Raw genomic sequence first — 22,468 nt, forward strand, 5'->3', positions numbered from 1 at the left:
CCTAATCTGACTTTTCCATCCTGACTCCCCTGAGGGGATGAGACGTCCCCACTGGACAGATGAACTGAGTGCACCTCTAGAGTTTCTGAATGAATGGGCCTTGCACACTGCAGAACATTCCAGATCAGTGGGGATGGAAGGAAAGGCCCAGATCAGTTCAGGGAGTTGGGGGTATGGTGGGCATTGAGCTTCCCCACGCCTACCCCTTGATTTGGCTAAATGAGCTTTAGCTCACCAAACCTATCGGCCAGAGTCCGCCTGACTTTGGGAAGCCCTGGATTGGCCTAATGAGCTCCCAAGTGGCTCTTGTGGGCCCTTGGAATGGGAGAGAAGGAGCTTGTGTGGGCTTTTCCCCAGAGCCCCAGCACAGGCACCAGACAGAGGGTTTCCCTGCCTGAAGTCTCCAGGACAGAACTACAGGATGAACTCACTGTGTTGTCCCCACACATATGTACCCAGGCATCAGGGACTGGGGAGAGTGGCCCACCTCTGTTCTGTGGGTCCCACACGGCCCCCACCTCCGAGGAGGAAGGTGGTCTGAGGACCAGGATACCACCCTCCCACTCCCACCTCCAAAGTCCCCGCCTGGGGCACCCCATCCAGGTGGCATGAGCACCGCACTGCTTGGAAAAGAAGCTGGAGGAGGGCTCAAACTCTTCTGTGCCTGGGATGAAACTTCCCAGGGCGGGCAGCCCCCATGACACCATGCGCCTCTGCTGAGTGTGGTGTATCCGTCCCGCGAGATGCACCCCGAGGACCCCAGCCTGCTGCCCTCTTCTGAAAGCGCGGGAACCCCTCTAACCCGGCCAGAGACCAAAGGTTGGAGGGTGGTAGTGAGCCTCTCCCAGGGTCAGGTATCCAACCACACGTCCCACTCCCAAGGGGAAGCCAGGCAGACCCCGCCCCAGCACCGCCCCCGAACGGCGGTGGCGCCTGCGCTCGGCTGGCCCGCTCGCTTAACCAGTCTGGCCGCGCCCGGGCTCGGATTTCAAAGCCCAGGCTCCTGGCGGTGAATGGGCCGGCGCTCGCCTGGCCTTTCCCACAGCCCCCTCCCACCGCGGCCCAGCCCCTCCCCGCGGTCCTCCCTCCGCGCGCCCACGTGACTCCCGAGCCTCGGCGGCTCGGATTACGGCCGCCGCTCCACTCTGCGCGCCGAGGCTTCGCCGCCAGCTGCCCGCGCCGCGCCCCCCGCGCCGCCCGCCAGCCCCGCCGCGACATGGCCCGCGCCGCTCCGCGGCGGCCCGCAACCCCCAAGCGCGGCGCAGCCGGCCGCTGAGCGTGGCCCAGAGGCGGCAAGCCCGGCCTGGCCTCGGAGCGAGCGCCGCCGCGGCCCGAGTCCCCGCGCCCTGCCTGCGCCCCGCCGCCGCCGCCGCCGCCCGGCCCGAGCATGGAGACGGCGGAGAAGGAGTGTGGCGCCCTGGGAGGGCTCTTCCAGGCCATCGTCAACGACATGAAGGTAAAGGGGCGCGGTGGGGCCGGGCGCCCGGCTGGCGCGCGAGTGCGTGTCCCCTCTGGGGACGCGTGGCGGCGGGTAGCGGTGCCCCGCTGTGTCCGTGCGCCGCCCTGTCTGTGTGTCCTTGTCTGAGCGTATCAGGCCTGCGTCTGCCATTCTCCCAGGTCTGTGAGTGCCCGACTGCGGGGATGTGGGTGCTCATGTGTCGGGGTGTCCGTGCGGTGCCCGGGGTCCATGCCCCGGGTCGCCGCGCCCCTCTTGGGGTCTCGACCCGAGCCTGCGCACACGCGGGCACCCCCGCTCCCTAGACTCCCAAACCATGAATGGGGTTTGCCTGTGGGGGCGACTCCATGGCCCTTTAATGGGTCCAGGGTCTCTCCGGCCTCTGCCCCTTACCACCACCATCTCCGCCTTCCCCCGCCCCCGATCGCCCCGGAGCCCAGACAATGCTGTCACTGCCAAAGCAGGGGAAAATAATAAAGCACAGAACCGTTAACTCTTTCCCTGCCGGCCTCGGCCTCTGCGACCGACCCTGCACGTACCACCCCTGCCCTGGTCCCCCAAAACAAGCCCCAGGAAGCTCCAGGACTCCAAGATCTCCTCGATGAGTGTCCCTGCATCCCAAGGCCTGTGTCCTCACCTTGGAAGGCATAAGAAGGTTGGGTTGATGGAGCAACCCCAAGGGAGGGCCTACTACTACTCCAGGCTCTCAGCGCCAACCTCCTCCCCATGATTGCCCAAGGTCAGGATGGAGCGGGCCACCAATTTCTGGCCTGCCACTGGCTTACCAGGTGGGGATGCTGAGGCCTGGGGATGGCTCAAGGTCATTAAGTAGTCTGTTGGACGCTGTCCCTAACCTCACCCCTCACTGTTGATCCAGGGAGCGAGGGAGATCCTCACCCCCAAAGAGGCCAGGGTTTGGCAGGGCTGACCCAAGCTGACTAGGCAGAGAGGAGGGCCAGCTCCAATGACAGGATGGGGGCCAGGAAGCAGCATTTCTACCCTTCTCCTCTGGGGCAGGATTGTGGGGCAGGGTAAGAGCAAGGGAGCAAACTGGGCTTCCCATAGGAATTCCTGAGAGCCTCAATCCTAATAGTCCCTTACATTCCCAAGTACACACAGAATCCTACAGTGACATTGCAGGCTCCAGGAAGACACACCAGTGTCTGAACAGGCCCTTCAGGGGGCTCCTGGTGCTTCCAGGGGAACAGCCCCAAGGCAGTTGCCAGATGAGCCATCCCCTCCTGGAACTACAGTGTCAGCAGCATGTCTAGATGCCCCCCACAGCCCCCAACACAGACTGTTCTCCTGAGACTTCCATCCCTTGCAACTTACCTCCAAGCCCTTTCTGCTGGCCCCTAGAAGTCCTGGCCTCTCTCTGCCCCCAGCAGCCCCTCCTGCCCTGTAGATATCACAGCCCTAGCATTGGGTTTCCTTCCTGGGACCAGGCAACCCAGACTGCCCTCCCCCAGCCATTCCCAGGGCTGGCGGAGAGGGGCCTTCCCACACCCTCCCACTGCTGGCATCCTCTCCACAAACACTGCAGAGACCAGCAGCTTTTGCTCAGCGAAGAGGGGCAGGACTGTCTCCCTCCCTCTCCAGGCAATTTGCAAGGAACTTTGGGATGAGACAGAAGGAAATGGGCCTAGATTGCAGCAAGCAGGCAGGATTTTATGACATGTGGAAACAAACTGGGAGAGGTTTCTCCTGGGGTGATGCCAAGTCCTGATATTTCCCTACCTATGGCACATGCGTGTGTTTGGGCCAGAGACAGAGCAGGGGTCCGGGCCACCTGGAGGCCAATCATCTGGATTTGGGGGCAGCTTCTGGCTGTTTCCCTCCATGGCCCGAGTCACAGAAGCAGCAGGGTTTCCATAGAGGAAGGTTGCCAGGTTGAGGAGACTCAGCTTACCCATGAGGCCTCTCCACAGCTCATCCACCAGCCCCAAAACAGCCTGCCTGGCCCTCCTAGAGGTCAGACCTGGTGTAGGGGTGGCAGAGTAAGGGGAGGGTGGGCTGAACCCGGAGCCTGGAGGGCCTGGAGTAGGGCACTAGCTCAGGGACGGGGAGGGGGCCCTCAGGAGCTTTGCCTGCCTGCCGTGTCTCATTTAACTCAGCTCAGATGCCCACTGGGTGCCAGGCTGCCCACTGAAGCCCAGAGAGGGGCAGGGACTTGCCTGAGATGAAAGGACTGGGTGCAGCACTTGGGGCTTTACTTTAGCCCCAGGCTGCACCTTCAGCAGAGTGGATGGGGCCTCTGCCAGCACTGGCCCATCCAGAAAATGGGGTCATAATCTTTGCCTTCTCTCTCAAGAGTGGAGAATGTCATCCAGACACCTAGGCCCTGGCCAGGTGGGAGAGGCTTCTGGCAGAGAGGCAGGGATTACCTGTCCACTCTGTCCGCCTGCATTAACTGGGTACTTACTGTGTGCTGGGCGCTGTGCTAGTGCTTTCCACGCAGAGTCTCCACATTGACCCAGTGATGTAAGTGCATGTCCCATTCTGACCTTACAGGTAAGGAGGCCCTGGCCCAAGGCCACCCAGAAAGCCCCTCTCTGAGATCGCAGCCTGGTCACTCACCTGTGCCCAGTTACAGACAGACTATCCAGGAGCCAGGGGCCAGGCAGCCTCCACACTGATCTTATCCCATCCTCTTGGGCTCCTCTAGTGACAAGCACGTAACCTCTCCCCTCCAGAGCAGCTCACTGCTCTGAGGGCAGAGCTGGGCATCTCTCTCATCCCTGCAGTCAGCCCCTGCCTCCTCCCTACCTTTGATGCCCAGAAACTCTTCTCCCTGCATTCTGGAAGTAGCAGGTCCCTCTACTCTGACATGTAGCAACTAGTCAGACATAGGATCAGATCCTGACCCTGTCACTTGGTGGGCAAGGCAGTTAATCTGTCTGAGCCTCAGTTTCCTCATCTGTAGAAAGTGAGTGATAACAGTATTCATTTCACAGGGCTGTAGTAAGGATTCGATGCCATCACACAGTGAAAGGGCTTAGCCCAGTGACTAGGCCACCATAAGCACTTGATCAAGGGTAGCATCAGTGTCACTAGTGATAATAACCCAGAGTCTTAGACCCTGAGGGTCAGGATGCGGCCTGGGTAAGGTCACTGACCCAGGTGAAGACTGAGGACACTCCCCTGGGGCACTGGCTGCTCCACTCCCTCAGCCTCCTAGCCTCTGAGGTCCTAATGAGTTACCAGTAGAGGATAGAGTCCCAGGTCCTCCGAGACCAAGGTGCTCCTGTCCGTCCGGCCTCCTCCATGCCCTATCCTTTCCCCTCTCCACTGGGAGAGCTGAGGCTGTGAGGGTCTGGGATGGAGTCAGGCTGGCCAGGCAGAAACTGTAGGGGTGGGCCCCAGCCCAAGGACTTTAATGGGGTAGGGATCTGTTTCTCCCCAGCTTCTCCCAGTCCCTTGCTCCCTAATATAGTCCAAGGGGGCTGAGGTTTCCTAGGGGTCAGGGGAGCTACCTCTGGACCCCTACACCCACAGCATCATCTCTCTATCCTGGAGGTCTTAGCAAGGCTTAGGACTGAATGTGTTGAGGTAGGGGGAGGGTGCCACCTTTCAGAAGTACCCTGGTGGTGCCAGGTCCTCAGGACTGCCAGGGATGACCTCCCAGTCCCTTTTATCTTCAACCCTGCCGCACAGAGACAGCCCACCCGCAGCTTCCCCCTTCCTGCCCCAGCCTGTGTGAACTTCTCAAATATTTGCTTTCCCTGGGCACTGGTTGGGCTGGGCTGGGAGGGGAGGGAGTTTCTGAGGCTCCCAGAAGCTGCCCTGCCCCTGGGATTCCAGCCCGACAGAGCCTCTCTCTGAGGCCTTGGGGTCTGGGGTTTCTGCCTTCCGCCTTTCCTCTGAAAAAGCCCAGTCCCCAGCACCCCATCCCACAAGGAAGAGAGGGTCAGAAGCCCCTTGGTGTTGGGTGCCAGGGCTCCCCTTCAAGGAGCAAGGTCTCTATAGGGCCCTTGAGCCAAGACCCAGCAGCCATGAGAGGGCATCTTAGCCAGAAAAGCCCCTTGATCACACTGGATGACTTGGTCGCCTCCCTACTGGGAAACCCCCTCCCAATTCAGAGTTTTGGGCCAGGCTGGGATAAAGGCCACACTGTGTCCCCTGGAGGGGAGGGGAGTAGGGGGTGGAGAAAGGTGGCTCTGTTGGCTGCACAAGGCCCCATTCAGCCTGGGGCCTGACTGTCCTGGGCAGGCTGGCCATGTCCTGCAGCAGCCACAGCCTCTTTGGGTCTTGGAGCCACGCTGCTGGCCTGGGATGGGTGGCCAGGCCAGCAGCAGCTTCCGGGGCACAGGGTGGGGGCCACCAGAGGCCCCAGTTTAGACCTGGCATGCATTGAGCTCTGCCACTGTGCACTGAGCCTCTGCCCCCATGCCATATGGACCGTCCTAGGCTGTGTCCGGGGGACATAGCACCCCTCGTGAGGCTCAATTCCCTGCCAAAACCCTCAGATCCCCGAGGAGACAGGACCTGCCATTCACTGTTTCCATCTCCCTTGAGGGACGGCATAGGCCAAAATGGTCACCACTGCAGACAGTAGGCCAGAGTTCCTGACTGTCGAGAAGGGAGGGATGGACAAAGGTGCCTGTTCCCAGGGCCAGGCTTTCCTCATGCCCCATGGCTCTGTCCTTGGTCCTCTGTCTGCCTAAAGGGCCCAGGAGCCTCCCTTTCCGTGGGAGCAGGGCTGCTTTCTCAGAAACTGCCCAGAGTCTGGACCCAGGCGTGTGGGGAGCCCAGCCCAGGTAGAGCCCTGCTGCCCCTAGAGAGTCTCACTTCCTCTCCTGTCTCCTCAACAGAGCTCCTACCCCATCTGGGAGGACTTCAACTCCAAGGCCACGAAGCTGCATTCCCAGCTGAGGTGAGGTTGCGGAGGGGGCCCCACTACGAAGGGGATGGGTAGAGAAGAAGCCGCCTCACACACAAACAATCTCACTGTATCTCCCCAGGACCACTGTGCTGGCTGCTGTGGCCTTCTTGGATGCCTTCCAGAAAGTGGCTGACATGGCCACCAACACCCGAGGTGGGGAGGGGCATGGCTGGAGGATGAGGATGCTCCAGGTTGGGCTCAGAAGCTGGAAAGGCTGAGTGGAATGTGAGCCAGGGAGAGGACACCAGGCCCAGAGTCCTTGAGTTCTGCTCCCTAATGGAATGGGCTTTTTGTGCAGAGAGCGAGCCTCTAATCACTTGAGTCATACAAGCAGGAGTGGGTGAAAGGTGACAGGGATGTTTCATAGGGGTTTCCTTCTCACTTATGGGCAGCTGGCTTGACCTCTCAGCTGCAGTTGTTCACCCTGCCGTACAGTGAGTCTGATTATGGCTTCTCTCCCACCCCCACCTGCCCTTCTGAGAGCCCGAAGTACAAGTGAACATTCTCTATTGGCCGTGGTGTCTCCTCTGCCTTCTGGTCCAAGTAGCAGGGACTTGGGGCCCCTGCTCCTTTGGCCGATGAGAATCCAGGCAATGGGAGCATGCTGACACTCTCACACCTGCATCTAGGCACATCTGAAAGGGGTTCCCTGTAGAACAGGAGGGAATTTTGGCTGGCTCTTTGGACGGCCTTTAGCGCTAGCATCTCCTAGATTGGCGAAGGGCGGCCCCTCGCCTGACCGTCAGAGCACCCACAGCTGCAGGAGACGGGCATGGCCGAGATGGGTGGGACGTTGGTCTAGCACAGCGGAGGGGCTTGGTAAATAGTGAGGAAAGATCAAATCCCCTGCCGGGCTGACAGGATTGCGGAATGCTGGGGGCGGGGCGCCGGCGAGAGGTGCGGCCTTCGCGGGCTGGTGCGCCCCCTTGTGGCCCTAGGCCGGGACTGCAGAAGGCCAGACGGGCCCCTTCCAATGCCGCGCGCTTGCCTCGCCAGGGGCCACACGGGACATCGGCTCGGCGCTCACGCGCATGTGCATGCGCCACCGCAGCATCGAGACCAAGCTGCGGCAGTTCACCAAGTGAGTGGGCGCTGCGGCTGGGCGGGGGTGTCGCAGGGAGATCCCCATGGTGGCCCTGACCCTCTCGCCCCTGCCCACAGTGCACTGCTGGAGAGCCTCATTAACCCACTGCAGGAGCGCATTGAGGACTGGAAGAAGTCAGCCAACCAACTGGACAAGGACCACGCGAAAGGTGGGACTCAGACTTGGGCTGGGCCTTCCTGCCCCCTACTCCTGAGAGACTCTATCATAGTGTTCCTCTCTCACCCCCGGCACAGAGTACAAACGAGCCCGGCATGAGATCAAGAAGAAGTCTTCAGACACGCTGAAACTGCAAAAGAAAGCGCGCAAAGGTAGAGCCCAGAGTGGCCCATGGAGGCACAGCCCCACGGGGCCCCACTCCCATCCCCCACTACCCTATGAGGCATCCCAGGTCATCATCCTGGCCCAAGGGGCCCTATCTTGGACATAAGACCCTCCAACCTGTTGGGTGGGGCAGAGGGAGTGCCCAGCACCCCAGACCTGGCCCAAGACCTCCCTTCTCAGGGAGGCAGCAGGAGGCCCAACAGTCCTAGGCACCCCCCACTGCCCCAAGGAGTGGCTCTGTCCATCCGGCTGTCTTTCACACATTCTTTCTTTCTCTGTCTCTCTTCTCCTCCTCCCAATCCTTCCTGTAGAGCTACTTGGTAAGTCAGATGTCCGTTCCTCCAGCTGCTCCTCCCGTCCTTGTCGCATTTGTCTGTCTCCCCCAGCTCAGGGCCATTGGAAGGAGACTCTCCAGGCCAAGGAGGAGCGAGGAAGGCGGTCGGTCCAGCAAGGGAGGGGCTTTGGGCACAGTCCCCTTGGGGCCCCCGGGGCCCCTGGCCAGGGATGAGTCTGGGACCACTGCTGGGTCAGTCTGCCAGGCCAAGAGGAGTTGGACTGGACAGGGTGGGGGGCACAGGCCCTGGCTGTCCCACCCCGACCAGGCCCGCCCAGAGTCTGTACCTGTTGCCTTCCCACTTCCTGTGTCGCCATCTCCCTTACATCATCTTGCCTCTCTCTCTCTCTCGCTGATTCTTTGTGTTGCTGTTGCTGTCCTTGTGTGTCGCTCCCTGAGCTGAGTGGGGGCCCACACTGAGACACTCCCTTCCCTGCCACCTGGCCCAGTCCCTCGCTCTCCTGGTCCCCACACCCTTCAGTGGCCTAGCCTGCAACTGAGCCCCCATGCTCTACTTTGTCCTACTTCCAGCCCTCCTCCCTGTGCCCTGAGAAGTGAGGGGCCCCCTTCTTCTGGGCAATGAAGGTATCCTGGGGGGTGGGAGTCCCAGCTCTTGTGGAGGCCTCCACTAGTCTCTCCTGAGCACAGCTGCTCCAAGGGTTCTGCCCACCCCAGGACCTGGGTGGCTTTGCAGCTTTGGTGTCTTTCCTATGTGCTTGTCTGTCTGTCTTCTCTGCCTGCCCTGGGTACCAGCCCCTTCGCAAGCCCCAGCATCCCAGCTGCCCTCCCTAGTCCCCTCCCTGACCCATGGCAGTACCCAGCTCCCAGCCAGGCACATCACCAATGGGCCTAAGCCCTGGATGCAGCGGGCTGGGCCACCATCCCCAGCGCGGCCTCTCCTCCCAACCCATCCAGGGAAAGGAGATCTGCAGCCCCAGCTGGACAGTGCCCTTCAGGACGTCAATGACATGTACTTGTTGCTGGAGGAGACAGAGAAGCAGGCGGTGCGCCGGGCCTTGATCGAGGAACGCGGCCGCTTCTGCACCTTTATCACCTTCCTGCAGCCTGTGGTGGTGGGTTTTCAGGGACACAGAGGCATTCTGAGCATCCCCAAGGCTGGGCTAGTTGAGGGGTCCCCATGAATCCCAAAAAATCCTAAGAACCAGGATTTGGGAGCCTCCATCAGTTCAAGCAGCATTGATTGGTGGGAAAGGGGGAGGGAGGAGAGGCCCAGTGTGGCCTGTTCCTCCAGGATACATGGCAGGGGTGGGGCTGGAGAGGCTGATTCACTGCTCCGGCAGAACGGCGAGCTGACCATGCTGGGAGAGATCACCCACCTGCAGGGCATCATCGACGACCTGGTGGTGCTGACCGCGGAGCCCCACAAGCTGCCCCCCGCCAGTGAGCAGGTGCGGCCAACTCTGGGGCGAGGAGACAGGGGAGGGGATGGCTTGCCCTTGGTTGAGGGCAATAGAGGAGAAAAGGGAACAGCATTTGGGGGAAGCAGCTGGATACAGAGGACCATGTCTGTCCAAGAGGACCACCCTCTGTGGGGATCCAGGAGGACCTGTCCAGGCGAGGGGTGTTATGTCCAGGCGAGGGGTGTTATACCCAGGGCCCAATGGGGGCCTCAGCCTGAAAGCAGATGGGCTGAAGTCCCGGGTCCTCAGGGGTGGGTCTGGCATCCGTCCTCAGGCTTCACTTGTACAAGCCAGACCTGGTGTGTTGCCTGCCTGCTGTCCGTGCCCACACCTGTTAGCTCTCCTAGACCCAGGCACGCTGCCCGCTATGTGCCGCCCTGCCCACTTCACCCCACCACCAGACTGCCCCTGCACTAGGGTCAGTTCTGCCTGACAGCGCTGTGGCGTTTCTCTCACTGGATGTTTACTGTGTGCCTAGCCCTGCACTGAGCACTTCTCAAGGGTCATCTTGTTCAATCACACCAGAGGCCCAGTAAGATAGGAATGATTGGCTGCATTTCACAGGAGAAAACAGGCTCAGAGAGACCCAGAAACTTGCCCATGGACACAGCAGAGCCAGGATTTGAATCCCATAGTGCCCTTCATGGTCACTGTGACCTAGCTCCTCTTCCAGCATCAGTGAGTCCTCAGGAGCACCAGGTTCTCCCAAGTCCCAGCCTGGCCCAGGCTGGGCTCAGAATCCACTGTGTGGGAGCTGAGCAGGCCTGGCCCCACGCGGAGGCAACGTCTCTGAGAATCAGAGAAGGCAGAATCTCCCCAGGCATCTCCCCCAGCCCCCTGGCAGCCCTGCTTTCTACCCTGGATTAAGGAGATTGCATTAGGAAGAGGTGGGGGGAGAGGGGCTTCAGACTCCTGGGGATTCTCCTCTAGGGCCTAGTTCCCAATTGGGAAGACAGTGGGAGGACTGTAGCTTACCATCCCTCCAAGGGTAGGCGGCCAGGAAAATGATACAGCTTTCTGCAGGACAAGGCTGCCTCCAGTGACCCCATCCATGTTCCCATCCAGGTGATCAAAGACCTGAAGGGCTCAGACTACAGCTGGTCCTACCAGACTCCACCCTCATCACCCAGCAGCTCCAGCTCCCGGAAGTCCAGCATGTGCAGGTCAGGGGGAATTAAAGGGGGCAGGGAGGGACAAGGGTACTGAAGCAGGGAATGGGAGAGCTCCCACCAAAACTGCATCAAGAATTGCTTCACGGCCCCAAATTTTATACTTCTGTGTCCTTGAGGAATCTGCCAGAGTAGGGGAAAATACATTCCCATTGCACGACTGATGCTGGTGCAGGCGTGTGTTGTGATTGTTGGGGGGAGGTGATGACAGGGAAGCAGCAGCTTCACTTATGAAGCAACAAGTATGCGCCAGGTACTTTGCTAAATGCCTTATGCATTTTCTTCAGTGAATCCTAACATCACCATATCAGGTATGGTATTGTCTCCATTTCACAGAAGGGGAAACTGAAGCACAGAATCCCAGCATTTAGCCATTAGACTCTGCCATGCCCTGCACAGTCTGGGGCAATAGTAAGAATCTAAGATGAATGGGGGTGCCATGGAGGCTTCGGGGAACATGTACTGAGGCCACAAGCTTACCTTATGGGCACCAGCCGGGCTGGTTCCTGAGAGCTGGTGCCTAGGCAGCTGCCACAGGCCCAAACCTCAGCCCAGGCTGGCCCCCAGCATCTTGCAGAACCAGGAAGAGGCCAAGGGTCTTCCTCAATCACTGGGCAGGCTCAGGATCGAGGTGCTTCCCGGGCAGGATTTGAGGAAATGACTAAGATTTAAGGCTCCTCAGCGGAAGGGCAGTGAGCACAGAGTGAGTTACTAGTGGAGAGGCTCCTCTGTCCTACGCACACCCTTTCCCCAGAACCACCTTGGCTGGGCACCGAGGGAGTGGGTGGTAAGCCAGGCACAGCAGAAAGAGGAGGGTACGAGTCAGCTGGAGGCTCTTTAGACCCCAAGAGGGTGGCTAGCATAGGAGGGAGGGTTGATTGCAGGGGATACCCATGACCAGGGGTGGGACCTTCTGGGTCATGCTCAGGAGGAAGGCAGCCTTCATTGTTGGAAACATTGCCCAGTGGTGAAATGGCTGCCTAGAGGATGTGAGTTACAGAGGGCCGGACACCCCTTAGAGAGTGGAGGTGAGGGTGATGGTGAGTCCAAGACCCACAAAGACCATCACCACACACTGGATGTCCAATTAGGATTTGATGGCAAATATCAGACTTTGAGAAGACAGTCTAGAGATGATTGGACTTGTATCTGGTTCTAGTCTAACTGGGAAATTCTTTGACAGTAGCTTACTTTCCCCATTGGTAACCTAAGATCTGCTGTTCTCAGTGGCAGAGTAGGAGGTGCAGAGACGACCTTGTCCTGGGCGTGCCCTGACAGCAGCTCCTGGAGATCCGGGGCACTCCAGGGGCAATTGCTGAGCCAGCTCTTCATTATGGTCCCCTGCCCAGGCCCCAACCTATCCCGCATTCCCAGAACTCAGCTCCTCTGTGGCATTTGGGTCTCAGGACCTTGTAGTCTGACATTGTCTTTTCCTTCCTTGCCCCTCACCTCTCTCCCCTACCCTCATCTGTCACCTTTCCCCTCCACACACACCCCTGTGTCTCCCTGTCTGGCTGCTGTGCCTCCCCTTTCACTCCCCCAGCGCCCCCAGCAGCGGTAGCAGTGCCAAGGGTGGCGGAGCCCCGTGGCCTGGGGGTGCCCAAACATACTCACCCGGTTCCACCTGTCGCTACCGCAGCCTGGCACAGCCAGCCACCACCACTGCCCGCCTCTCCAGCGTCTCCTCCCACGACTCTGGCTTCGTCTCCCAGGATGCCACCTACTCCAAGCCCCCCTCACCCATGCCTTCAGACATCACCAGCCAGGTGAGGGGGTGTCTGCAGAACCACTCAGGGTGGGGTACAGCTGCTTCATGCTGCCTTGGGCTATCCACATAGGGGTCCACCTACAGCTGTTGACACTAGCCTGGAGGTTCCTGGGGCTACATCATTGGGGACCAACCTAAACTCACTGCCTCATGGCTCAGGAGAGGTGGGGAAGGTCTTGAAGAAGCTAGCATCAGCTTGCCAGCTCTAGCCCTTGTGACCCTCCCTCAGGACAGGCTGACTGTGATGGAGTGGCTGGCCCTAGGAGGCATCCCCAGGGGCCCAAGGATCTGCAGACATCCTTCCCCTTCTCTACACTTTGGCCAACTTACTCTGAATGCATACACCGGCCCAAGAATCTCAGATCCTGCAGCCTCAGTGAGATGCAAACAGAGGGACTACAGCAGAAGACAAAGGGAGGTCAGGCCACATGCCCAAGGCTCTATTCTCAGGGTAGCAGGAGTGACCGTACTTGCATTCATATCCACTCTGCTGTCCCCCATCATGGCTTGTGCCCCCATTTAAGCTCAACATTCTGTGTTTTCCTGCTCTCATATCCAAGGATGTCCCCACTGGATTCCCAGTCTTCATCCCCTGCTGACTCCTTCCTATCAGTACACAAACATGTACTCCAGTATCATCCATCTGAAAAGCCCTCCCTTCCTCCATGTTCTCCTCTAGCCACCTAGTCTCTTCCTCACAGCAAAACTTCTCAAAAGATTTGTCTACACTGGCCATCTATCTCTACCTTATTTCCCATTCAGGTAATTCTGGTTCACCTATCAGTAATTGAAAAACCAAGATTGTTAATTTCTCCCATATACTTCTATCCATGTTTGCTTTATATTTTGAGACTATTTTATTAGGTACATGCAAGTTGAAAACGTTAACTCTTCGTAGTGAACTGAATCTCCTAACATGATGTAGTTGATCCTCTATTCCTTGTATGTTTTCCAGCTTAAAGTTTATTTTGTTTGACATTACTACAGCTACTTCAGCTTTACACTGTTCAATATTTACATTAACATTTTCCATTTCTTTGCTTTTAAACTCACTATGTCCTTATGTTTTCAATGAGTCTCTTGTAAACAGCATATGCCTAGATTTTCTTTTCCTATCCAATCTGAGAATCTCTATCTCTTAATTGACCTTTTTAGCTCATTTATATTTATTATGATTACTGGCATATTTGAACTAATGTCTGCCTTTTTTCTTTCTATTTATTCTGCTTTTTCTATGCTTCTTTTTGTCTCTTCCCTTGCTTTTTGTTTTTCCGTTCCCCATTATTTCCCCTCTACTGGATTTTCTTATTCCATTTCATTTACAGGTTACCCTGAAACTTTACCATGCATCCTCAGAAAATCACAACCCCACCTCCTAAGTAACTCAAGGACCTTAATGTATATTTTAACTTTCAGGCACCCGCTCCCTCCCAACTTATAAGCTATTATACATTATTCTCTCCTTTTTTATTATCCCTACAATTGACATTTTTCTTCTTAATTTCATCACTATTTTACACAGAGTATCTATTTAGATTTACCCATATGTGTTTATACTTCTTTGGTTCATATTTTCCTTGTATCCCATCTTCCTTCTAAGGTCACTTCCCTTCTTTCTGAAGTAAGATACATCCTTTAGAAGTTTTCTTAGGATGGGTCTATAGTAGTAAAGTCTCACTTATTTGTCTATAAACATGCTTTATTTTTTTCCTCTCTCTTGAAAGTTAGTTTTGCCAGGGACCAGTTCTGGGGTGACAGTTATTGTGTCCCCTCATTTTGAAGCTGTTTTCCCCATGTTCTGCCTCCTGTGATGGATTGAGAGGTCTGTTACATTGTTCCTCCTTTGGGAGTGATCTGACTTCTTTCTCTGGCCGCTTAAGTTTTGCTACAATGTATCTAGTTGTAGATTTGTTTTTATTTAACCTCACTTGATATGCTTATGTTCTTCTTTCTTTGTATTCATGTTTTTCACTTGTTCTAGGAATTTTCAGCCATTACTTCTTTATTCTTATTTTCATTCTTTCTATTCTCTCTTTCTGGGTTTCCAGTGAAATGTCTGTCAGACCTTCTCGTTCTGTCTTTGTGTGTCTGTGTCTCTTCACTCTTGCATTTGCCATCTCCTTGTGTCTCTGGATAATTTCTTCAGTTCTATCTTCCAATGTATTTTCTCTCTATTTTATAGCTATTTAACCTATCCATTGAGGCTTTTTTTTTAATTTTGAAATAATTTTAGTCTTATAGAAAATTTGTAAAAAGAGTATAGAGTTCCCACCTACCCTTCCTATAGTCTCCCTGAGGTCATCATCTCATGTAACTACCAAACAATTTTCAAAACCAGGAAATTAATACACACATTGTACTATTAACTCATCTACAGACTTTTTTCACATTTTGCCAACTTTCTCACTAATACTCTTTTCCTGGTCCAAGAGTCCAGGATCCTACAATGCATTTTATTATTATGGCTTCTGCAGTCTGTAATGTCTCCTCGGTTCCTCTTCTTGTTTCATGACTTTTAAAGAATACTGGGCATGTATTTGGTAGAATATCCCTCAGTTTGGGTGTGCCTGATGTCTTCTCATAATTAGATGGTGGCCATAGATTTTTGGCAAGAAGAGCACAGCAATGATTTACTGCTATTCCGCGTCCTCACCAGCCCTTGGTATCTTACATCCTTTTCATTTTAGCCATTCTGGTATGTGTTAATAGTGATACTGCCTCACGCATTTAAATTTCATTTCCCTGATGACTAATGACATTGAATACTTTTTTTATACTTTTAAATCCATTTGGATATCCCCTTTTGTGAAGGACCTGTTCAGATCTTTAGCCTGTTTTTCTACTATAGGTTGTCTTTTTATTGTTGATTTGAAGAATTTCTTACATATCATGGATATAAGCCCTTCATCTGGTATCTTGTCTGATTCTGTGGATTGCTGTTTTACTCCCTCAATCGGGTCTTTTGATGATCTAAAGTTCTTAATTTTAATATATGTCGTTTTCCCATTTTTTCCCATTATTATTGCTTTTCCTGTCCTGTTTGAGATTTTTGTGTGTACTCCAAGGTCACAAAGATGTTTTCCTCTAAAAGCCTTTTTTTTAACCTTTTTTTTTTTTTTTTTTTTTTTTTTTTTTTTTGTCTATAGCTCATCTAGAATTGATTTTGTCTGTATGTGTGAGTTACGAGATAGGGGTCTTTTTTTCCATATGAGTATCTAATTGGCAATTTATTGAAAAGATCATCTTTTTCTCCACTGCACTGCATTGTTTCCTTTGTCATAAAACAGGTGTCTGTGTATGTGTAGCTGTTTCTGGAGTTTGTATTCTGTTCCACTGGTTGATTTGTCTGTTCTTGTACCAATACCACACCATCTTAATTATTGTAATTTTACAAAAAATCTTGATGTCTGGTAATTAAAGTCCTCCAAGTTTGTTATTCTTCAGTATTACCTTGTCTATTTTTGAACCTTTGCATGTTGTTCTAAATTTTAATATCAGATTGTCAGTTTCCACTAAAAAAAAAAAACCTGGGATTTTGGTTGGGATTACGTAGCCTCCATTTATTATGGCTTTTCTTTCTCTCAGTAATATTTTGTAGTTTTCATACAAAGATCTTGCACATCTGTCACTAGGGTTTTTGTTTTTTTAGCCTGGGTATTTGATGTTTATTGATGCTATTTTAAGCTATTTTGACTTTTTTGGATTCTTCTGTGTGTTAGCTGCTATTTAGAAATTTGATTTTTTTTTTTTTTAGAAATTTGATTTTTTTTTAACATGTTGATCTTATATCCAATAACCTTGTTTAAAAAACGTATTAGTTTCTGATAACTATAGATTCTTTTGCGTGTTTTACATACAACAATCATATCTCTTACAAATAACCATTTTCTTCTTTTCCAGTCTTTTTGTTTTTTACTTTTTCTTGCCTTTTTGCACTGCTAGGACTACCAGTGCTAAATAAAAATGGTGGTAGTGGGCATCCTTATCTTTTTCCAACCTCAGAAATAAAAGTATTGATATTTTTGTAGATTCTCTTTGTCAAATTAAAGAAGTTCCTTTCTAGTCCTAGTCTAAGTGTTGTAACAGTTATACTGGTTGAAATTCTAAATGTGTTTATTATTTCCTCTGAATCCTCATCTACAGAGTTTTGTTTCCTTTTATTTTGGTCATTTTGGTTCATCATAAACTGTAAACATCAGGGAGTCTAAATCAGGATGATTTAGAGAATTTGATTTGGTACAGGATCTGAAGAGGCACTACTGATCACTGCCCTTCCAGGTTTAATTTGGGTCATCATAGGATGACCTCCCCACCTTGCCATTTGTCCAGTCTCTCAACCACAGTGCTAAAGCCAGCCTCTGCCCTTTCTTCTTTTTTCTTCATTTTTTGTTGTTTTGAGTTGAGGGGGAGGTTTCTCAGAGCACCTAGTTCCTGCCAGTGTCCAGGCAGGAGCTTCCTGGACACCCTCAGTCCCGTCTTCCATGGGCTTCCACCCCCACCATGCTGTGAAGCACTTCTGGAGGTCTCCATGGACATCTCTCTGCCTCATATGATGGGCCCCAAGCAGCCTCAGTACCGATGACCTTCCCTTCTTCACACACCAGGTTCTCTGATTTCTGTGATGTCGCCTGCTCGTGGTCTTCCTCCAACATCACCAGCAGCTCCTGTCACTCTCATTCGCTGGACCTTCCTCTTCTTCCCAAGCACTGAATGTCGGCCTGATATTCTTGAACCTTTTCTCTAACTACCCACATCCTGACTACCTGGATGACCTTATTCCATTCCATGGCTAGTGGACTTGTGGCTCCAACCCTGACCTTTCGCTAAACTACAGACTTGTAAATACAGTTGCCTGCATTGCATCTGTGCATAGATACCTAACAGGCAGTTCAGCTTAACACGTGCAGAATGGAACTCTAGATTCCATACCTCCCCCAGGCCTGCCCTTCTGAGGAAACAGTGACACCAACAACCTGGAGGTTCAAGCCAGCACCCCATATCCATCCTTAGTATCTCTTTCCCCGCCCACCACATCCAGGCCATCAGCAACCAGTCCTGTTGTTAATCCTAAAAACATGTGGTTCTTGACCTGGGCCCAGGGGTAGGTCAGTGCCTGTCGGGTGTGTGCTCTGAGTGCTGCATTCTGCTGCAGACGCTCGCAGGCGTGGCCCTGTGGGGCATGTGATGGGGTGCTGAGTCGGAAAGCCCCGCTGCATGCCGGCCCTTGACCAGATCTGTTCTCTCCTCTCCTTCTGCCTTCCTGCCCCATCCGCCTGCCTGCTCACCTCTGCATGGCAGAAGTCCTCCAGCTCTGCGTCCTCTGAGGCCTCGGAAACCTGCCAGTCTATTAGCGAGTGCAGCTCCCCCACATCGGTCAGTGCTCCCCACCTGCAGGGGTACTCAGGAAAGGACCAGGTCCAACCAGAAGGGTGTGCAAACAGCACCTTCTCCCTACAAGACAAGGCTACTGGGCACCACCTGCAGCCACTCCCCATACACTCACGTCTTTCCCTCCTGGGGCTCCTTTTCCTGCTCCTGGGCCTGGCGGGACTTGGGGTGGGAGGTGGGTCACGGCACCCTCCATTCTCTGCCCTCGGCCATGATTGTGAGCCTGAGGCTCCATATGGGCCTGGAAACCGTGATCCTCAACTCCAGTGAGGGCCCCCTTGGCCATAGGCAGTAGGGCCAAGCATCCTGACCTACCTGCCATACCCTGCAGGACTGGTCCAAGGCTGGGCCGCACGAGCAGCCCTCGGGCACCACCCTGCAGCGGAGGAAGGACCGAGTGGAACTCCTACGAGACACAGAGCCAGGCCCAGCCAGCGGGGGACCCCTGGGACCCAGTGGAGAGGAGGCCCCGAGACCCCGAATGTCACCTGCCACAATTGCAGCCAAGGTAAGCAGCAGCTCCCCAGGCAGCCCAGCCAGGGCCCCACCTTCACTCTCACATCAGTGCCAGGAGGCCTGGTAAGTGGTCACAGGGCCAGTTCTGTCTGTTTGGAGCTGTCTGCAGTCCAGGCTGAGGGGGGAAGCAAGGAGCAAAAATTCAGCCTACAGTCTTGCTACCCCCAGCATGGTGAGGAGGTGTCCCCTGCGGCCAGTGACCTGGCCATGGTGCTGACCCGTGGCCTGAGCCTGGAGCACCAGAAGAGCAGCCGGGACTCGCTGCAGTACTCCAGCGGCTACAGCACGCAGACTACCACGCCCTCATGCTCCGAGGATACCATCCCTTCCCAAGGTAGGCCCCAGGGGCTGGGGGTGGGCAGCTGAGCCTTCACAGTCCCGAGGCCCGAGTCCCATCGTGTCCATGTCCCCTAGGCTCTGACTATGACTGCTACTCAGTGAATGGGGACGCAGACGGCGAGGGCCCACCCGAATTTGACAAGTCATCCACCATCCCTCGCAACAGCAACATTGCCCAGAACTATCGCCGCCTGATCCAGACCAAGCGCCCAGCCTCCACTGCGGGGCTGCCCACCGCTGGGCTGCCCACTGCCTCAGGTGCACCGCCTGGTGTGGCCACCATCCGCCGCACACCCTCCACCAAGCCTACCGTGCGCCGTGCCCTCTCCAGTGCCGGTCCCATCCCCATCCGGCCACCCATCGTCCCTGTAAAGACACCCACGGTGCCCGACTCCCCTGGCTACGTGGGGCCCACGCGGGCGGGCAGTGAGGAGTGCGTCTTCTACACTGATGAGGCTGCCTCACCCCTGGCGCCAGACCTGGCCAAGGCCTCCCCAAAGAGGCTCAGCCTGCCCAACACAGCCTGGGGCAGCCCATCCCCCGAGGCAGCCAGCTACCCTGGGCCGGGGGCCGGGCTGGTGGCCGAGGACGAGGAGCAGCAGCAGCAGCTGGCCGCCAACCGTCACAGCCTGGTGGAGAAGCTTGGGGAGCTGGTGGCCGGCGCCCATGCCCTGGGCGAGGGCCAGTTCCCCTTCCCCACTGCCCTCTCAGCCACCCCTGCGGAGGAGACACCCACCCCACCCCCAGCTGCCACCAGCGACCCCCCAGCTGAAGACATGCTGGTGGCCATCCGGCGCGGGGTGCGGCTCCGCAGGACGGTCACCAATGACAGGTCGGCACCCCGAATCTTGTGATGGCGCCACCCTCCCACCCTCAGAGGGCCCAGGCAAGGCAGGTGGCCTGGCCAGTGGGGGCAACAGCCACTCAGAGCAAAGGCACAGTCAGGAGAGAACAGAGTCAGGCAAGTTTTTTTTTTTTCGAAAGTCACACAAGGCAAAGCCACTTTATGGAAAGAGACATTCAGCTTAGATTTCAGCGTTTAAACAGGAAGTGACTTCTTTACCAAACCTCACCAGGATGAAGCCTGCGGGCCTTGAACTGGATTTGGAGCCTGTTTCATATTTTTCTTGCCTACTCTGTCCCTCCTCTTCCTCCTTTTAGGGCCTGACTTTTCCACGTTGTGTGAGCACCAGAATCGTGCTCCCTTCCCACAACAGAGGCTGGGCCCACCTCCCGCCACCCTACCTGCCTAGCTGTGCCCTCAGTGCCACAGCTTAGCTGGCCTGGCTTCTCCCCATCTCCCAAGTTGGCAGCCTCCGGCTTTTCCAGGATGCTGGTCCCTCCTCCCTGACTGGGCTCACTCTTCTTCCCTCCCCCTTCTCTCTGCCTCTCCCAGGCTCCTCTCCATCTGGGAGGCAGAGTGGCTGTGGAGGGACCAGGAGCCCAGTGCACTAAGGTATCTGATCTGACTGGAAAACTCCACAAAGTGGCTGGCAATTTAGGGAGCCAGTTGAAGTTAGGAGCCAGCCTGCCTATAGGGGGAAGGGCCCAAGTCAAGTCTCTTGGGGGTAAATGCAGGGGACCTGCTTGGAGGATGGGAGGATCCTGAGGAAGCATCCCTTTCCCCAAGGTGTGGCTGGGGTTAGGGGGCAGGGTAGGGCTGGGCAGCAGGGAAGTTCAGAGGGTCATCTAGCCAGTCCCCCAGGAGCTACTTTCATATTCCAGCCTCACCTGGTCACATGGAGACAATTTAACTCTGGTGGCACTTTGATCATGGTTTTGGCCACCTTTGGGGGCAGGATTTGGAGCTGGGGCCGGGAAGGTTCTTTTATGAATATATAATAAAATGGAGCTGACTGGACAAGGACTGCGTGTGGGGACAGGGTAGACGGTACAGGGTGTGTCCAAGAGTGCCTGAGGGTCAGGGGGCCCAACAGTGGCTTGGTGGTCCCATGGCAGGAGGAAGAGAGCCAAAAAGCCCCCCCGCCAAGCCAGGGGGCAGCTATTCTCTCCAGCGGCTCAAGCCGAAATGAGGTTGGAGAGGGCTGGGGGCGGGACCTCCTGCTGGTCTGCAGCAGATGGAGTGGGAGTCAGGGAGTAGGGGAGATTGGCTTTGACTCTCTGTTGTCAGAGGAGATGCCATTCCAGGATGGTCCCCGCATCCTGGTCTTGTGCTGGTGGTGGGGGCAGGGAGGGGAGTACACCCTTCCTCACCACCACCTCCCCTCCTCCCACCCCACACCAGTTGTCACGCCAACTCTAAGCAGGTAAAAAGCACGTGTGCCAAGGGCAAGCGGAGGGCTTCCTGTGGCCTAGCAGGGCCGCAGGGCAGGGACCTCCCAGGGTCAGGAGAGCTGGCTTTTCCTGGTCTGGATGGGTTGGGGCTGGGGCGAGTCTCCCAGCACCAGGCTGGAGCTTCTGGTAGTTGTTGTGCTGGGAACTGGGGGCGAGGCAGGGCGGGCCAGTCAGGACTGGGGAACCAAGGGTAGCCCTGAGTGAATGGAGCCCCATGGGCTCCCCGAAAGCGGGTAGAGAATGGTACCTGTAAGTCGCTAGGTCTGAGAAAGGAGCCTTGCTGAGCGCACCTGGAGAAGGGCCCGAGGCGGGAAGGCCTGAAAGGGCCCAGAGAGCAAGTGGCCTATTTGTGAAACCCTTGGAGGGGGGGTTACACTGCCCCCCAACCCCGGGTTTGCCCAGGTGGGCTGAGGTAAGATGCAGGTCATATGATGTTAGCAGGGTAAGGGGCAGTGGGGTGGGGGTATAGCTGAGTCCCCATGAGGAAGAGCTTGCCCCCGGGGGAGGGGAGGGGGCTTCAGAGAGCCAGGGAGGGGATGGGTGTGGCACAGCCGCCCCCCAACCCCATGGTCCCGTGTCTGCCTTCCCCTCTAAGCCACCCCAGGGCTGTACATAATTCCTCCATCCCCTTGACCAACTCTCGTCCATGTAGTAACCACCTCATAGGCCCACCCCTTTGGGATCCCAGCCAACCATCCCACATCACAAAGTTTGTTTTGGGGGACTTTATGTTTGTTTCATTTTTCTTTGTACAGAGAAATATTCTTTTCAAAAGCGTCTTTTGACTGAAGTAACTTTTCTGGTGCTGTTGTTAACTTGTTCCTTTTTTTTAATTTATTTCCCCACCCCAGGCCTCCCCTCCTGGTTCCTACTCACTTTTTTTTCCCTCCACCACCCCACCCCCATCCCATCAGAACCATTTTGTTTCTTTTCTTTTTGTCTGTTTATGGATAAATTATCTTTTCCTCCCCCCCCCCCGCCTCCTGCAACCCATCCTCCCCTTGATTTAAATAGTCACTGCTACAAGTAACAAATGCACTGTGAAGATTCCAGTATTAATAAAGTTGTACTGTAACACCCCTGCCTCTGCCTGGCTTACTCCAATGCCGCTTACCTGCCGCCCCCAGCAGCCTCTGCCAGCACTTGCCCTTCCCAGTTCCCGGCCAGGGGTGGGGGGTTCTCTGCAGGGCTCTGTTTGGAGGTGGGCAGGAGTGGCCATATCTTGTGCCAGGACCCATGCTTTTGCCTCAGCTCTGTCCCTGCTTGGGGCAGGCTTGGGACTGCCAGATGGAGGGAGAGAGGGTGGGCCGGTGGCCAGGAGGCACTGACACATCAGGCTTGTTGAGGCTTCATGGGCCGGGGCAGGACTGGAAGAAACAATCCCTCAAATTCCCACCATTCCAGAGCCCTAGTTAAGGCACCACAACCATTCCAAATCTGAATCTTCAGACCCAGACCAGACCAGACCATCCTA

At 55.2% G+C, this 22,468-nt stretch overlaps 1 protein-coding gene across 3 annotated transcripts; it reads left to right on the forward strand.

Annotated features, from left to right (window-relative positions):
* The first annotated feature begins 1,123 nt into the window (after positions 1–1,123).
* MTSS2 (MTSS I-BAR domain containing 2) lies at positions 1,124–22,071 on the forward strand. 3 transcript variants are annotated; one of them, XM_072967693.1, is made up of 14 exons: positions 1,124–1,456; positions 6,268–6,329; positions 6,418–6,491; positions 7,335–7,419; positions 7,500–7,591; positions 7,677–7,751; positions 9,014–9,171; positions 9,400–9,507; positions 10,585–10,682; positions 12,232–12,454; positions 17,755–17,829; positions 18,176–18,352; positions 18,529–18,694; positions 18,775–22,071. In XM_072967693.1, the coding sequence occupies exons 1-14, from the start codon at positions 1,388–1,390 to the stop codon at positions 19,551–19,553; spliced, it is 2,241 nt and encodes a 746-aa protein (XP_072823794.1). In that variant the 5' UTR covers positions 1,124–1,387; the 3' UTR covers positions 19,554–22,071. The 3 variants fall into 3 exon arrangements, with proteins under 3 accessions (XP_072823794.1, XP_072823795.1, XP_072823796.1); XM_072967695.1 differs by having other exon boundaries at positions 1,125–1,456; positions 12,328–12,454; XM_072967694.1 differs by lacking the exon at positions 17,755–17,829.
* The last annotated feature ends 397 nt before the right edge of the window (positions 22,072–22,468 follow it).

This window comes from Vicugna pacos, chromosome 9 (assembly GCF_048564905.1).
Source record: "Vicugna pacos chromosome 9, VicPac4, whole genome shotgun sequence".
NCBI lineage: Eukaryota > Metazoa > Chordata > Mammalia > Artiodactyla > Camelidae > Vicugna > Vicugna pacos.